The 12,780-nt window shown below is 35.9% G+C and overlaps 2 protein-coding genes across 2 annotated transcripts in view; both read left to right on the plus strand.

Moving 5' to 3' along the window:
- LOC146699116 (uncharacterized) overlaps positions 1 to 2,497 on the plus strand; it is a 7,398-nt gene extending 4,901 nt beyond the window's left edge. The window contains exons 3-7 of the mRNA XM_085472069.1: positions 1 to 107; positions 821 to 1,195; positions 1,282 to 1,445; positions 1,573 to 1,685; positions 1,798 to 2,497. The exon at positions 1 to 107 is cut by the window's left edge and continues 19 nt beyond it. Coding sequence (XP_085328195.1) covers positions 1 to 107; positions 821 to 1,195; positions 1,282 to 1,445; positions 1,573 to 1,685; positions 1,798 to 1,924 — 886 coding nt within the window. The 3' untranslated portion in view covers positions 1,925 to 2,497. The remainder of the gene's footprint in view (positions 108 to 820; positions 1,196 to 1,281; positions 1,446 to 1,572; positions 1,686 to 1,797) is intronic.
- A 4,136-nt stretch (positions 2,498 to 6,633) lies between these two features.
- On the plus strand, positions 6,634 to 11,196 carry LOC146699117 (CD209 antigen-like protein C). Its single transcript, XM_085472079.1, has 6 exons — positions 6,634 to 6,819; positions 8,643 to 8,729; positions 8,910 to 9,104; positions 9,190 to 9,356; positions 9,504 to 9,616; positions 9,737 to 11,196. The coding sequence occupies exons 1-6, from the start codon at positions 6,774 to 6,776 to the stop codon at positions 9,861 to 9,863; spliced, it is 735 nt and encodes a 244-aa protein (XP_085328205.1). The 5' UTR covers positions 6,634 to 6,773; the 3' UTR covers positions 9,864 to 11,196.
- The last annotated feature ends 1,584 nt before the right edge of the window (positions 11,197 to 12,780 follow it).

Below are 12,780 nucleotides of genomic sequence, written 5' to 3' on the forward strand. Positions count from 1 at the left end.
CGACAAGAAATCAAACAGCAGATGTCGCCACTATCAGCAGTTGGCTTGTTGTTTGGGCACGCTTTGTATAATTTTGGTGTTGGGCATCATAGCAGTCAGTGTCTATCGTAAGTATGAAAACATTCATGCATTAACTCAGTCTTAGACATAAATAACAGCACTTTAGATGAATTATATTGGTCACAAGAAAATGTTGTTAAACAATGTTTAACAACATTTTGTTCAGGAAACAAGACTAATTTCTTGATTAATATATTTTTGACGATTTAAAAAATACTTGTGATTTTTCAGTTTTAACTTTTTCTTTTTAGATGCAAATTCCCCCCAAAAATATGCAAACCAAGAAATGATCCCAAACAAAGCAGTTGGTGCAATTTTACATTGTAAATATTCTATAATAACATTGAATACAGTGGTTTTAATGTGATACACAAGGAAACATAACAGTAGTCATTAGGGCAGTCCTTATGCTGTGACTGCTGACACAACCAGTCTGCAGCTACATTACCAAAAGAATCCCCAACAAAAATGCACTTTTATACTTTTAATAACATTTTCATAAAATTAGAACCTCTATTGCATTGTGGGAATTTTCATCTCCTTTACCCATTAAGGAAATATTAGACCAATTATAGAATTGTGGGTTTCATATTAAAAGATTTTGTCATAAAATTTAAGAAAAAAAAAGGTAGCTAGTAAAAAAAATTTTTATTAGAACAGAAGAGAAAATACTTTAAGCAGTGGTAAAATTATAAAAACAAAATGTGAAAATGAAAACTGCATCATTACCATGTCTTGAAAGCTAATTTAAATTTCACAGATGTCACATCAATTCATGAGATTGATGAAACTGAGCTGAACCAACTGAAAGAAAACCAAACAACTTTAAACGCTGTCAATCGTAACCTGACAAATCTCAATGACAAACTCAGCTCAGACAATGAAGACTTGAAGAGGAACCAAACCAAGCTCACACTCCAGATGAACAACCTGACTCAAGTCATCACTGTCTTAGAGAAAAATGTGACAAACCTGACTGCAGAAAACCGGAACCTTAGCAGGAAAAATGAGGAGTTGGAGGCAGAGAAGAAAAACCTAACAGAAGAAATACAACAGATGATGACACCATGGATTGAGCTCAATGTTAGTCGAGCTCAGTGGAGCATTGATGTCTACTGTCCCAAAGAAAATAGCAGTATGTTCCAAATATATCATGTACAAAAATACCAAATTTAACAGAAATATGCACTGATGTTTATTAACTGAGCTCTATCCTTGCAGAACGAACATGTAAGCCTTGTCAGAAGGGATGGGATCATGTTGAGTCCAGCTGCTATGCAGTTAATAATCCTGACAGTGCTGGATGGAAAACCTGGCAAGAAGCTAAAGAAAACTGCAGAGGAAAGATTTCAGATTTAGCTGTTGTTATTAATGAAGAAGAAAAGGTACTGAGAAAACTGTGGGACACTTTATGACAGACTTCATGAAAATAAAAATATAATTTCTTTAGATTGAAAGCTTTCTTAGAGCAAATTGTTTAAATAACTCTGACAACTTTCTCTCTGTCCTCAGAAAACTGTCAGTGAAAAGAGTTGGGAATATGATGTAAACAAAGGATACTGGATTGGTCTGAGAGTTGAAGATGGGATATGGAAGTGGCTGGATGGAAGGAATCTGACTGATAGGTAAGAGACACTTTGAATCAATAGAAATTTCAAGTATTTCCAAAATCTGTGATAAATCAATTACAGTGTACCAGTGTCCATCAGCCTTGAGCAGATTTGTTGTTTTCCTCAGCTCCTGGATCAACCAGCCTCCTTCTGATGGTCACTGTGCAATCTCTGTCCACAACCAAAGATTTAAATCATTGAGCTGTGCTGAGAAGAACCGATGGATCTGCAAAAAGAAAGCTTTGTCTGTTTGAATACTGCAGTAAAACTTCAGAGGACTTTTGGATAGTCTCAGTCTCAAAATATAATATTAATGATGATATTAATAACTGGTCAACAGAGGGCACTGCATTACTTCAGATCAAACAGTTGTTCCCTGAAGTATCTGCACTGAGATTTTTTCATGTTGCAATGATAGTTATTGTTAAGCTATGTTATATTAATGACAAATGTTTTAGTCAAGCCAAGAACAACACTGTTCAAACTGCTGTAACATGTAGAAGAAGGACAGCTGGCCTCTACATTTGGACTTTGTTAATCAGTCACAGAGCAGCAGAGAAGAACAGGAAGTTCAGCTTATAATTGAAGTCTCATGTTGTGTATTTTGCATATTGTTATCATATCAGCTTCACTTTTTTTAGTGTTGTTAGTAAAGTTTTGATTTTATTCATTTACATTGATTGAAATGAAATTATGGATCCATCCTGCTTTGTATCACCAGCTCAGCCTGGTGGTGGTGCTGTAAGGGTTTGGGGGGTATTTTCTTGGCACACTTTGGGTCATTTATGTCAACTGAGCATAAATAAAAATGGCACAATCCACCTGTGTATTATTGTTGAACATGTCCATCTCTTCATACCCACAATTCTTTTGGCTGATTCCAGCCAGATAAAACACTATGTGAGTTCACTATAGTCAAACTGCCTCCACAGTCACCAGATTTCAGTCCAGTATCAACCTTTCAAAAAGATTTTGAAAATATGTTTTTTAATCAATTTTTGATTTAAGCATTTATTCATGGATGACTAATTCATTTTGAAATATCTATTTATAAATGGTGTTTTTATTCTAAATTAAATTATTTAAAAAAATAACTTACTTTATTACTGTTTAAATAAATAGAAACATTTAAAACCCATTCATAAATAAATTTACAGATGCACATTATATTACACAATATTATTATTTAGCACAGGAGTCTTTATTTCTCTTGTGGTCCTACATAAAAATAGCACAAAGTATGTGGAAGTAGTCAAAGGCCAAAAAATGTGCGGAGCACAATTTCGTGAGTGCTAGCTTGAATTTACATTTAAATGCTGTGTAACATTCACACAATAATGTTCCTGTTTCTCTTTATTATTCTAGTTGCTTCTGCATGTTTTTGTGGCTTTTAACCGCTTCCACATACTTTGTGCTAATTTCATGAAGGACCACAAGAGTCTCGCACATCGAAATAAAGAATCCTGCGCTTCACAGCATTAACACAACTAAATCTAAAGTTGACTAAGCTGACTAAAGTTATCATGTTTTTAATGGTGAGAGCTGCTCCACATGGTTTAAAAAGTGTCTTATTTGCCTTGACACATCTATTCTCTTCCCCACAAGCGTCAACATTTTGTGATTTTTTTTTTCATGAAAAACAGGGAGCATGGGAGTTGGTTTCCTTATTTTGAGGCTTAGTTTGAACTTAAGCAGGTTGTCTTGACTCTATATACATATCTAAATGCAATGAGTTGATGCCTTGTGGTTGGCTCATTAGTTCTGTGTGGTGTGGGGAATTCACATCATGGATTTCCAGCTGGCAAATCTGCAGCAAGTGTAAGATGTTATCATAATAAAAATAATCTCAGGAATATTTCTTGGACCTTGTTGAAGAATTAAGGGAGTTATAAAGGCAAAGCCAATGTCATCTCAGGACAAGCATTAATAATAATAATAATAATAATAATAAATTTTATTTATGAGCGCCTTTCAAGTCACCCAAGGACACTTTACAATAGGATAAAACACTTAGTAAAACAATGGCAGAATAAGAACAATAAAATAAAGCACAAGATAAAATGAACAAACAGTGGATTCACAGTGAATATGCAGATTTGAACAGATGAGTTTTGAGTTGGGATTTAAACTGGGGGAGAGAACCAATATTTCTTATTTCAGGGGGCAGAGAATTCCACAGCCTGGGAGCAGAGCAGCTGAAAGCTCTGCTTCCCATGGTGGTGAGGCGGAAGGAAGGTACAGTAAGCTGGACAGAAGAAGAATAACGAAGTGAACGGGCAGAACAAGTGGTGGTTAACAGGTCAGAAAGGTAAGAAGGAGCGAGGTTATGAAGGGCCTTGAAGGTGAGCAGAAGAAGTTTGAAAATTATCCGGAATTTCACAGGGAGCCAGTGAAGTTCCTGAAGAACAGGGGTGATGTGCTGGTAGGAGGGGATTCTGGTGATAATGCGAGCAGCAGAGTTCTGAACCAGTTGAAGCTTATGGAGGGATTTTTGGGGGAGACCATGCAGAAGAGAATTGCAGTAGTCAATACGGGAGGTAACAAGACTATGTACAAGAATGGACGTAGACTGGGTGGAAAGAGAAGGAAGCAATCTGTTAATGTTACGTAGATGGAAGTAGGCAGAACGGGTGAGGTTATTGATGTGTGATTTATAAGAATGTGTACTGTCTAGGATGACACCAAGGCTCTTAACCTGAGGAGAAGGGAGAACTGTGGAGTTATCGATGGTGAGTGAGAAATGGTTTGCCTTCAAAAGGTTGGATTTGGTGCCAATAAGGAGGATCTCAGTTTTATCCTCATTGAGCTTTAGAAAATTAGAGGTAAACCAGGATTTTAACTCGGATAGACATTCTGTAAGGGAAGAAGGTGGGAGGGAGGAATCAGGTTTGCAAGAGAGATATAACTGGGTGTCATCAGCAAAACAGTGAAACTGAAGATCAAATTTGCGGAAGATGGTACCTAGAGGGAGGATGTATATTATAAAGAGGAGAGGGCCTAAAACTGAGCCTTGGGGTACACCAGAGGTGACGGGGAATAGACGAGAGCGGAATGATCTTAGTTGAATAAACTGGGAACGGTCGAGGAGATATGATTGAAACCAGGCGAGGGGTGTGTCAGAGATGCCGAGAGAGGAAAGTCTGCTTAGAAGGACAGAGTGAGAAATGGTGTCAAAGGCAGAGCTCAGATCTAAAAGGACGAGAATGGTGAGAAGACCAGAGTCAGCTCCGATTAAGAGATCGTTAGTGACTTTAAGTAGAGCAGTTTCGGTACTGTGACATGAGCGAAAACCAGATTGAAATCTCTCATAGATGTTATTATTAACCAGGTGTAAATGAAATTGAGCTGCAACCACTTTTTCGAGTATCTTAGAAATGAAGGGTAGATTGAAAATCGGACGGAGGTTGTTAAAGTTGTTAGGATCTAAAGAAGGTTTTTTCAGTATAGGAGTGACTAGAGCAGTCTTCAATAAGGAGGGAACGATACCGGTGGTGAGAGAAGAGTGAATGATAGCACAGATGAGTGGGAGTAAAGAAGAGAGGCAGAATTTCACAAGCCCCGTGGGCATGGGGTCAAGATGACATGTGGCAGGTTTTGATTTACATATTAACTCGGAAATATCAGATAAATCAGGAAGATGAAAAGTGGAAAACGGCTCAAAAAGGAGAAAAGGTTCTGGAGAGGGCGTAGACACAACATTTGATCTGAGTTGCTGGTGGATGTTATCGATTTTCGTAGTCCAGAACAGCATCAAGGAGTTGCATGTTTCAGAGGAATAGAAGTGCGGTGGTAAAGCGTTGGGGGGTAGAATTAGTTTGTTGAAAACTGAAAACAGAGTCCTAGCATTACCCTCATAAGAACTGATAATACCAGAGTAGAAGCTTTGTTTGGCCTTGTTAATGGAGTCTTTATACTGAAGTACATGGTATTTATAGATTTCTGAATCAACAGTTAAACCAGATTTCTTATATTTACGCTCTAGCTGCCGAGCTTTGGCCTTCAGAGCTCGGAGGTCAGAGGTAAACCAGGGAGCAGAGCGAGTGAAGGAAACAGAGTGGGTTTTTACAGGAGCCAGAGAATCAAGGACAGTGCGTAGACAATTATTATAATATAACAACAAATCATCAGGAGTAGAATAGAAGTCCGGAATCTGAACATTGTCCAAACTGGTAGTGAGAATGTCCATATCAATGTTCTTGATGTTGCGGAACGAGATGAGACGGGTTGGCTTGGTAGAAGAGCAGCAGAGAGTGAGGTTAAATGAAAGGAGGAAGTGGTCAGTTATGGGGATTTCAGTAGCAGAAAGATTCGAGGGAGTAAGACCAGAACAGCAGACCAAGTCCAGGGTGTGTCCTTTAGAGTGAGTGGGGAAGTCGATAAATTGTTTAAATTCAGAGCCTTCGAGACAGGAGGAAAAGTGTCCAGTGAGTGTATATTAGACACGCATTGCGTGTCTAATAAAGTGTCCAGTGAGTGTATATGTCAAAAACAGAGGTTAGTTAGAAGAGACAGAGTTACACTGGTGAATCAGCAGTTTATTATCATGCTCTGTGGTATTTCTCAGTGTACAAGTCACAAAAAACTCAGCAGCAGGGCAGTAACTACGGCAGAGGAGAAGGTCATATTAAGAACTAACAAACAAACACAATCAGCAGTTAAGCTAAGCTTTTCAAATGCAGTGTATCAAAAAAGATTTTCTAAAACTCAGAGCTATTGATGTGAATCAAAGTCTGCATCTCTATGTGATTACTGTTTCAAGTCATGTTGGTTTAGGTGATGTTTTCTTCAGTAATAGTAAACAGTAAAAAAAGACTGTAAGCAAATCCAGTGGGTCAGATACTGAGATATGTGCTGCCACATCAAAGGCAAACTTTCCCTGTACAATCTAAGGCAAAGTTCCAGAGAAAAAATACATTTTTAAAAAGAGCTATGATGTCTGAACGTACATTTAAGATGCTGAATTCTGTCAACATTGAGCAAAAACATTTTGTTCATTCAGAATGACCCAAAGTCTACGAAAATTGTGGTTGTTTGAAAACTGCTTAACTCCAATTACCCTTTAAACTCTCAGTAAAACAGGACAAGGAAGCTGCACGTGAAGAAATGAAGGTTGAAAATGAAGCAACTCAACAAACTCCTGATACAAATGGTGAGTTTAAAAAAACGACAACAACAAAAATCAAACAAAATCACTCTGTGTTAACACAACTGGAAGGAGGGATGGGAATCGAGAGCTGGTTTCCAGTAGTCCAATTCCCTGGGATTGTTAGTCTGCCTGCCCATCAATCACACTTATTGGTTGTTCTTCTGCTCTCAATGCGATCAGCTGATATTACTTTGTGCATCGTATGAAAAGCATGAGATCCACAATTATTGGAGTTTATTCAGATCGTGGGCCTTGTATTTCAAAGCCCACCGTGCTACAATGACACACATTCTCACTGATATTTTGATACACCTGCCATTTCCTACACCAAGTCATTATTTCATGCCAATACCTTTATTTTGTGAAAGACAGGTTAGATTTGTAAATCTAAAATTAAAGCTCTCAAGTTGACCCAAGCAATTTAAACCTCCAAAATTAATGTTAAAACATTTTATTTTGATTAAGGAAACACAGTTCTTCAATACGAAACATGACAAAATTCTCTCTCCAAGAAAGAAAGAAAGAAAGAAAGACTGAATAACTGACTGACTGCCTGCCTGCCTGCCTGGGCCTTTATCCAGAAGAACATGAAATTAGGATAAACATTGAGGGCAAAGCAGAACACAAGATGAAAGGAAATCATAATATAATTAAGATACAATGAACAATCTTGTCTTGATGCATGCTCAATCAGGAAATCCAAAAAACTTGATTCTGTTCATCTGGACGTCGCGTTTTCATTGAGAAAAACGTTTCATTGTGACTTCTTCATTCTCAGCTGAATGCAGGTTTCTCCAACTTAAAAAACACTGCATTTGCATAATGACTGAAACTAGCACCACTGACTACAATATGCATATTGTAATGAACACTGACCAGTGATAATTGATGAAACCATGGTCAGACATGCAGTCAGCTGAGACAGATCGGGAGACATTGTAGCAAAGACTCCTGTAATACTTTAGTTTCCTTCTTCAAGCTGACAACAGCAGGAAAGATCTTTGTTAAAACAGCATTTATAACTTTTAATTGACTGGCGTTCGTGCATCAAGGTGTTGCACTAATGTGTTTACTACTTTGAGGAAACTGAAGTAATACGGAATTCTGTCTATAATCAGATCTGCCTCCAACATTATGTTTAATTGAATATTATAAGTTCTTGACATAGATTTTTCATAAAACACTTTTGAATAAATTACCAGATGTCAGTCATATTTTTGTTCATCTCTGTTCTTGGACTTTGTAAAGCAATTCTTACCAAAGGCCGTTTGTGGACAGAGTATTTAAAACAGAAATGTACCCATGAAAAGGAATTAAATGTTTAAAACTGTGTAACCTTTGACTGAAAAGAAATAAAAATATTATACAATGGAATACAAGTTTTGACTATGTTTCTGAATTTTAGGGCTTTTCAAACAACATTTTTTAAGATGTAATATCTCCCACAAAGATACAAAACAGAAATGACAAAAGCTGTCATTGTCCCTGAGTTTTTTGTCTGAGTTTGGAGTTTTTGTGTTTACATTTTTGCCTTTTTCTGTATATATAGTGTTCTGAGTTTTGGGGGTCTGTATTACATTTAACAAGGTTTAGCTTTAGTTTTGCCTTCAGGTTTTCTGATTTAGTTTTCTTTGTGATTATAGATTTGTTCCAAAGTTAAATCATTTCTTTCTGCCTCCAATATGCATTTTGTGGTTGTACATAAAAAAACAATGCTTAAATAATAAGGGATCTTTGACACATTTCATTGTATTCTAAAGAAAACTATGAATAATTTTGGTTGTTGAAATAACCTCTTCTTTTTTTCTTTTTTTTTTTTTTGCCAGATAAGAAGTCGTCTTGTAATAAATCTTTTCCATCATTAGCAACATGCTGGGGAATTCTGTTACTAATTATGGTCCTTCGACTCTACTGTGAGTATAACTTTAAAACTACACTTTGGTCTGACGTGTGTAAGGACAAAGTAGTGTGATGATTTATATTTGATTATGTTTTTGTAATAGTTATTTTTGCACTAATTTACAAGAAACATGTAAATATATTCAAACCACTTAAAAAAATACAACTAACTGCTGTTGTTTGTAACCTTATAGTCTCCACAGTTTTAGAAAAACAGATCGCAAACTTTACTGAAGAGACACAGATGCTCAAAAAGAAAAATGAGGAGCTGGAGACAGAAAAGAAAAACCTAACAGAAATAATACAACAGATGACGACACAATGGATTGATCTCAATGTTAGTCGAGCTCAGTGGAGCATTGATGCCTACTGTCCCAAAGAAAAAAACAGTATGTTCCAAATATATTTGTACAAAAATACCAAATGTAATATAAATATGCAGTGATGCTTATTAATTGATCTCTATCCTTGCAGACCGAGAGTGTAAAATTTGTCAGGCTGGCTTGCTTTCCTTCCAGTCAGGCTGCTATGCAATTGATGATCCTCAAGCTTCTGAGAAGCAGAAAACCTGGAAAGGTGCTCGAGATGACTGTATAGGAAAGATTTCAGATTTGGCTGTTGTGAATAATGAAACAGAAAAGGTAATGAGAAACCAGCGGGACTCTAAATCTAATCTAAAAATAATTTGTGCCACAATGTTTTAGGAAAAATATTTATTATATATATATATTTATTGATATGATATGTGATCTATTTAATATCTCTGAAAACTTTCTTTCTATTCTCAGAGTTATATCAGTGACAACAGCTGGGATAGTTCAGGAAACAATGGATACTGGATTGGTCTGAGAGTCAAAGATGGGAACTGGAAGTGGGTGGATGGAAGGAATCTGACTAACAGGTAAGAGACACCTTGAATCAAAAATAATTTTAAATATTTTTGAAAATTCTGGATAAATTAATTATGTCTTATTTTATGTCAATATTGATTCCCCTTCATCAAACCTGTGATTTTTCTTAGTGCCTGGATCCCAGGGTCTCCTACTGATGGTCAGTGTGCAATCTCTGTCACAAATCAAGGATTTAAGTCAGTGAGCTGTAGTGAGCAGAACCGATGGATCTGCAAGAAAAAAGCCTTAACTCTTTGAATACTGCAGTACAACGTCACATGACTCCTGGATGTTCTGAAAATATAATATTAATAATGATGTTCATATCAGTAAAAATATAAGTAAATATATAAATATATTGAAATATGAAGACTGCTTTATGATTTTTGTATATTTAAAAAAAAACATGCCATTAAAAGTATTTTAATTTTACTTAGAAAGAAAAAAGGAAGTAAATTAACCTGTTTTTGAAATCAAATAATTGCCATATTGTTACTGACTTTCTCTTGTTAACAAACGTTTTAAACAAAAGTTGTAGCTAAAACAACACTTTCCAAACTGCTGTAACATGATGAGGAAGAAAGAGAGCTGGCCTCTATATTTGGACTGTCAGCATCAGCCACAGAGCAGCAGAGAAGAACAGGAAGTTCAGCTCATATAAGTTTTATGTTTTGTATTTTATACATATTCTTTGTCAAATCAAGTCCAGTTTCTCAACATTGTTATTATATTGTATTTGGTGGGGGTTTTAATAATTTTTGTTTTCTTTCAGTTTTACATTTTAGATTCAATTACTTTTCAGTGGCTCTATATTTTAATTGCTAACACATTCAATTGGAGGTTCACTGGTTTCCTGCAGGAGATGCAAAATAATACTAGCAAATCAAACACACAACCCTTGTGAGAAGGGAGCAGCTGAAAGTAACACACAGATTCAGGTACTTTCAGAGAAAAGTTATTAACTTGAGTTTAGTTTCTATCAGGCTCAATACTAATTTTAGTTAAACTATAACACGGTAATAGTGTAGCACAGGGCAATATCTAAGAAGCTCAGAATGGTTATTGGAAATGTTTGCTCTGCATAAATGAGTACATCCATAATTTTTCTTACAAGGTCTGAAAATAAGTTGTTAAACAAAGTTTTTAGTTTAGATGCATGGTAGTTTGCTTACTCATTAATCCCAAGACAATCTTGTAGGTCCTTGTTTTGAGTTGTCGTCTGTAACCTTGTTAAGATGCGCTTAATTCCTAAAATTCACTTTGAAAAATGATTTGAAATTTTACTGAAGTACATCGGATCTATTGAAAGAATGGAGGATATAAATAAATGGTTTAACATGTGACTCGTATACATTTGAGCAGGTAACAAGCCCGAACCAAAGAACCAAGGTCACCTACAGTAATAACAGACACAAGTGTTGATTCAGTAAATGCCCTGACATCTATATCACTATAATCACTAAACACTATATCATAGCTCTCACTATTATACACATACCTGTATGTGTAGACTAAGCACATAAAAGTGAGAGGCGATGGGAATAATTTATCAAAAGCTTTTTTTTCATCCAAAACATGATCTAAATTGGAAATTCTTTTGAAACATTAAACATATTGCTTATTGAGGTGCATGTGTATGTTATTATAAACGTGTTTTACTTTTTTTTTTAAAAAAAAAAGCAGTCACCTCAAGTGTCTAATTTAATCTAATTCCTTGCATCAAAGCTTCATGAATTCTTTTCTTCCATTGCGATGTTTGTTTTTACAGCTGACAAACCAGCAGCAACTGTGCGATGTTAACATATGAGTTCATTAATGCTAAGAGGAATTAAAGCACTTTTGAAAGCATAAGAGGGTCCAAACCAGTTAAGATGTAGATGAGTGATTCCCAAAGTGTAGGCTGGGCCCCCCTGGTGGGCTGCCAAAGTACTGCAGATGGGCCACAGTAAAAGCAGAAATTCAGTTTGAAATAATTCACAAGCATGTACAGTTACATATTTGTATACATTTGTTTATTTATGTAAACGTAAATTAAAACTGCTAATATCACATATTTAGTTTATGATATTACTCATTATTCTGACCTAAATTTAATGCTCTTTCATTGAAGTTTGAGTGATATGGCCGGATAACATTAACAACTGATAACCAACAGGTGGTGTTGTTTATGTTTTTGAATAAACATTTTATGAAAATACATCACTTTCTTTCTTTCTTTCTTTTTACTAGAATGAAGATTTACGATTTGTTGTAGAGAACAGCTGTAGAGTTTTATGATCAGCTGCTTTGCAGCGGCGATACCAAACACAAGTACAGTACACTGTGTTTAAATGCCCTCAGAGGCAGTAGGTCAGCAGTGCCTGTTGGTGTAGGAAGTGCTTTCAGTATTTTTAGGAAGAACAATTCTTCTTGTTCTTCCTTCATCACTGCTGTAGTGTATCGGAACCACAACCATGTTGACCAGTGTGACGATAAAACAACATGTGCAGTGGAGGGATAGTGGCTCTATTGGACAGATAATTTTAATTATGGAGCTGCCAGGCAACAGTAAATAAGGAAGAACATGCAGAGGATTGGTGCATAGTATAGTACATTGTAGTTTAAGCTGGAATAGTAATTAGGTTTAGGTTTGCTAAAATAATCCTGGATAAAAAAAAAAGTAGTTTACACATCCTCCTATGTTTATAATAGTTTCTATTGTGTGTCTGATCAATGTTTGTTCCTCCGTACTTACCATCTGTTCGACTTCCTTTACTGTCTTTCATGCAGTGCATGCTGAAACAAGCTTGAGCACCCACATACGTGCAAAGAGACTGAAAAAGATATTGACAAATCGTTACATTAAAAAGGAAAATTGTGTGTTTGTTTTAAGGGTCTTCAGTCATGGCAAGAAAAAAAATGTCAATACCAAAAAAACAACAGCTGAGGAAAGGTGAACTAGCAGCCGAAGAACAAGCTGCAGATTAACTTTGTGGGTTAAAACTGCTAATAATCTGTCCTGTCACACCAACTCAGCATTGTTTCTTCTAACACAGTGATCAACAAACTTCTCTATCATGTTTAAAATTAGTTAAAAATGCTGTTTCACAATTTAAAAATACGCAAATGTTCCTTTATTTTGTAAGCATCACATTTTTCATAATGATTAATGTTTTTTGAACCACAACATGAAAAA

Source organism: Copadichromis virginalis, linkage group LG11, assembly GCF_057382275.1.
Source record: "Copadichromis virginalis isolate Kocher_CV1m ecotype Utaka linkage group LG11, C_Virginalis_male_GT1.1, whole genome shotgun sequence".
In the NCBI taxonomy this organism is placed as follows: domain Eukaryota; kingdom Metazoa; phylum Chordata; class Actinopteri; order Cichliformes; family Cichlidae; genus Copadichromis; species Copadichromis virginalis.

Coding starts and splice junctions, on each gene's coding strand:
- LOC146699117 (XM_085472079.1), top strand. CDS start 6,774: ATGAAGGTTGAAAATGAAGCAACTCAACAAACTCCTGATACAAATG. Junction 8,730..8,909: donor TATGGTCCTTCGACTCTACT/GTGAGTATAACT, acceptor GTAACCTTATAG/TCTCCACAGTTTTAGAAAAA. Junction 9,617..9,736: donor GGAAGGAATCTGACTAACAG/GTAAGAGACACC, acceptor GATTTTTCTTAG/TGCCTGGATCCCAGGGTCTC.